Raw genomic sequence first — 4,941 nt, forward strand, 5'->3', positions numbered from 1 at the left:
CTAGGACTGGATCTGGGGGTTCCCGGAATGTGGCAGAAATTCCTACTTGGTGGGTGGGGTAGGGGAGGTGGTGTGGAGTGGTATGGGGCATACCAAGGGGGTGGAAGAGGGTCTCACCCACACTGCACCTGGACTGGAACCAGTAGGTCCTGCCCGTGCAGGGTAGTGTAAAGCCTCCTACACACTCACCGGGCCTGGCCTCGAACTGGGTCTGTTTTCCTCATTTTGGCCTGAGGACAGAAGTAGAATCAGTGAGTGAATTTACTAAAAAATCAGAATGTACATAATATTGGAAATATCTAGTGAAAAACAGTAGCTTTTTAGATTTTTTTCCAGTCCGTTTAATTGTCCTTTCCCTGGGCCCAGAGGCAGCTGTATTTACTTTTATGTAAGCCGACATAGACTCATAACGATGAGTGTATGATTTCTTCCAATGCATTATAATTTTTTTTGTAAAATATAGACCAAATAAAGAAAAGAAATCTAATTTTAAAAGTTGTGACTGTCGCATTAAACTTTAGAAACTGTAGATGGTAAATAGTTGGAATAAGTTTCAGACACTTTTACAGTAAGTACTAGTGTCAGATCCTAGAGATACTGCACACTTTTTTCTTTAATCCAGTAAAATAGTGATCACTGTTTTCCTACAGAAATTTCTTTTTCTTTTTTCCAATTCAGGAAACTTTTATTCTTAAAATTAGAATTCTTAAAGTAGAAGGGCTAGACAATATATATTCAAAGATTTAAAATTTCTGAATTTATTTGAAATTATAGTACCAATTTCCAAGAAAAAAGCACCTTTTTCACAAGAAATTTGAATAAAGTCATAGCAAGATACACAAAAGTGAAATTGTCCAAAACTGATTGTAAGGAAAAAAAAATCATTAAATCATATAAATAAAAAATATTAGCTATGGAAGAACAAAACTACAGAAATTTCTACCTATTTTTTCTTAAATTTTATAACAATATCACTGTCAAGACCTTTTGTGAAACAATGTCTTTGACTTTAGTTTAAGTGGTCTGTAGGTTAATTTGTTTTCTCATGTTCCTTAGTTTGAATCAGAAACCACAACAACAGAAATGTAAACCCAAGGTTAAAGTAATCAGTGAATAACATCTCGAAATAGCATAGAAACAGCATGCATTAGGAAGATTCCTTTTTGGAACTTGTCTTCTGAAATTTTAATATCTTCATTATTTACCTTTTAAAACTATCAGAGTACTAAGTATTCTTGTGGGAAAGAAAATATGAAGTTTGTGCATTTCATTGAGTGTCTGATTTGTAATTTTGTATATTCAAAAGTGTTTTCATGAAATATACGGAGAGCACACATGAGTGTGTCAGAATCCAAGCAGGACGCAGACATTACTGAGGGATTTGGCAAATGATAATATAGGTGCTAGAATTGAAAAGCAAAAGACTCAGAGTAAAGATAGTGATGAACAGCCCCTGGGAACCAACTGTTATTCCTAGGTCAGAGGGATACTAAGAAGCAAAGCTATACTATAGCCCTCAGGCTGAGGCTATCAGAGATATTTGGAGCCATGGTAAAAGTGTCCAGAAACAAGCTGAAGCACTGGGGGAAGTACAGTTGTCCTGAGGTCCTCTCAGAGTAGAAGGGGGGTGCTTTGGCTGCACCTTTTCTCTTCCTTCAGTCATTTCTAGTAAGTTTCTTCCTTTGGTTGAACTGGGGCTTTGGGGGTGCCTGGGAAATACAGGCTGCCTTGTGATTTGAAGTACAGTAGTGAGATGGCAGGAATGGATTCGAAGCCACAGGCCCAGGCTGGACAAACCTGTGATGGAAACCTAGTAGTACTGATTATGTGCTACATTAAACAACAACAACAAAAACCCCATAAACTTGTAGAAAATTATATTTAATTGAAAACTGAGTTTCCATGTCACATTCTTTTTAAAATTTATTTAAATCCCTTCTAGAGAATATTTGTCTAACTTTAAAAAATGTATTTATGAATCCATGGGTTTGAAAGACTAAAATCAAATGTTTGAAGCTGTATTTCTAGTAAGTGCTGAGGGTGGAATTAAAGCCCTGCTTTCTAATAGTTTAGCTATAAACCCTTCCTATCTTATGCTGAGGAATGAGAAACAAAAATACAAGCACAAAGGTTCGGTGTGACAAAGGATGATCTTGATCAAGTCTTCAAGCTTCTCTTGCCTTTAGTGTGCACATCTATAAAAGGGGAATTATGACATCCATAATTCCTGACACGAAAACAGGTCCAAAATTGGACAAGTATATGGAAGACTCCAGGAAAAACTTTTGATATCTGAATTAGGTATTACCTATTTTGTATATGAAAAACAGGATGACCTTCTCTTTATTTTCCTACCTTAGAAAGGTTCTTAAATTGGTCAATATTCAAAGCTATTTTCTCTCTGGATTTTAATACAGCATTTCAGGTGTAGGTCATGCTAGAAAGTGGAATAATAAGGACTTTAAAAAGTATTTAATTTAGAACATATCTATTAACAGCTCTGTTGTGGAAACGACATTTTAAAAACTTGATGTTGCTATTCTTGTGTTTTTCCTCTAAATTTAGATCAGAAAGGCAGCAGAGACTTCAAAAAAGTCTAAAGAACAAATGCTCATGAAACAGCACAAACACGTGTGGTGGCAGGAACATCAACGGCTAAGTGAACTCAGGTGAGAACATGGGAATCGCCACAAGAACATGGAGAAACCCCTAGTCCTTGCCCCTACCTGCCAGCTGCCTTATGATGTTCTTGTTAATTAAACAATTATATCAGCATTTAAGGATATGGTTTGAATTCGAGTCAAATTTGCATCTTTTCTTCCTTCCATTTAATCTAGGATCTGCAAGGCACAAAGGTAATTGTGTCTCTCGGCCCATCATTTTTTTCTGCACTCCCCTCTCTTACTTGGATTGCTTCCAAAGGTGGCATATTCTACTATGGGTAGCCAACGTATAACACAGCATGATGAGTGTAACAGAAGGAAGTCTAAGGGCTCAGTTCTTCAGGGTCCCATGTGGCGTTGCATTTATCTTCACACTGTGGGAAACACAGACGGTAAAATGTAAACAATTTCAGCATGTGAATGGATCAGATTGAACTAGGGTGTTTTAAGTTGTTCAGTAGTTTTCTCTTTTTTTTTTACTAAATATTTTATTGAAGGGTAATTATAGAAGAGTGTATAAATCACAAGTATACAGCTTGATGAATATTCATATAACAATGCGCCTATATAGCCAGCACCTGCATCATGAAACAGAACATTACCAATGATAGAGGTCCCTGTGTATTCAGTAGTTTTCTTAATGTAGTTCATCATGACTTATTCAGTCTTGATTTTTGACTTTCGTTATTTTCACCAGTACTTAAAATTGAATTAAAGCAAAACAATTTTATATTAGATCTTAATTGTAACCTTCAGTGTAGAAATTTCTTTTCAAAAGTCATGGCAAAAAGAGAAGGCAGACGTGTTGCTCCTATATTTGATATATATATATACACATATATATATTATTGATTTTTGAATGTGTTTTTAAAATAATTTTATTGAGAAACAAATAGCAATGAGACAATTTCAAAACTGATTAGTAGGACAGTTTTAATAATTAATACATTGCATATTGTTGTCTTCTTGGTTATTCATTGTACAAGATGCAGACATGATATCCTGTCCACAAACACTTTGGTAGCTGTATATCTATCCTAACTAATTGAATGTGTATTGTCATGCATTTATTTTATGAGAAAATAGATAATCCTGTTACATTTTTTCTAAATCAAGTTTCCAAATATTCATTCGTTTTATTTTTTCTCTTGGCACCTTTCACATTACAGGTGCTCTTGTTCCCCCCAGTGATTCCCATATGTGAGGTAAAAGGCTCATGGTTGGCAAGGGTTTTATGTCATAGAATAGCTCAAAACAACATCAAAAATTATGTAGACTTTATCAGCCACCTTATGCTATAAAAAACTAAAGCAGACCCATCCTACCCGTCAAAAAAATCACCTTCATGCAAAGAAAATGTGTGAGCCTGTTGGATTTTTAAGAAATTTGCATAACTTGAAATATGATAAAAAGGCAAGCCATTAGGAACCTTTAATTATGATGTTCACTGATGCAAGCTCAAGTGTAAAAGAAGATGCTGGAGAAAGGTTTTTTTCCTTTAATCTTGACTGTCCATTCCCCATTAATTTGTGTATTAAGTTGTCCTTGAGCTGGATAAAGGAAACATATGCATACCATTAGAACAAATAATTCTGTGCAATGACTTAGAATGACACAAAGCCAGTGGAAGTGAAGAATACTCTAGTAAAAATGACCTTCATGTCTTAAAACTTTTAATGGCTGAAAATAGAACAACGAAAAGCATTCCAAGATCATTTTCTATGCTATTCCAGAATGTAGCCTAATTTATTATGCATTCAGTGAAATTCAAAACTAATAGCAACAGGGGTTAAGAAAATGTTTAGATCTATGGATAATTAAGGGTCCACCAGCATATCAGTAGTTTATCCACTTGCATTTGTCAGTCTTCAAAAATCCACACCCACTTCAAATAATCAAAACATTCTTATCTTTTACCACAAGACTGTATTTGAGAATCTTAGTGCTGTAGAAGATAAGTGCCTGCAATGGCATCTAACTTTTGTTGGGTAATTTAGTTTGTGTGGGCAATACGCCTGGCATTTCACGTGCTTTAATTCATTTAGTCTTTGCAGTGAGCCTACGGGATAGGTATGTATCATTGCTATCCCAGCTTTACAAATGAGACTTAAATTTCAGAAGATTAAAGTTAGTTGTTGTATAACCACTCTCAATAGCCCAATAATAGCCAATGAAATACAGATGTAATTTAAAAAAAACCTACCAACAAAGAAAATTCCAGGTCTGGATGGATTCACAGCTGAATTCTAAAAAAAATTTACAGAAGGGGCCAAGGAGA

General features: G+C 35.2%; 1 protein-coding gene across 1 annotated transcript in view; it reads left to right on the forward strand.

Moving 5' to 3' along the window:
* Ccdc148 (coiled-coil domain containing 148) overlaps window positions 1-4,941 on the forward strand; it is a 356,635-nt gene that overhangs the window by 150,575 nt on the left and 201,119 nt on the right. Inside the window, exon 5 of the mRNA XM_004629903.3 lies at window positions 2,566-2,669. Coding sequence (XP_004629960.2) covers window positions 2,566-2,669 — 104 coding nt within the window. The remainder of the gene's footprint in view (window positions 1-2,565; window positions 2,670-4,941) is intronic.

Source organism: Octodon degus, unplaced genomic scaffold, assembly GCF_000260255.1.
Source record: "Octodon degus isolate 3935 unplaced genomic scaffold, OctDeg1.0 scaffold00032, whole genome shotgun sequence".
Taxonomy (NCBI): domain Eukaryota; kingdom Metazoa; phylum Chordata; class Mammalia; order Rodentia; family Octodontidae; genus Octodon; species Octodon degus.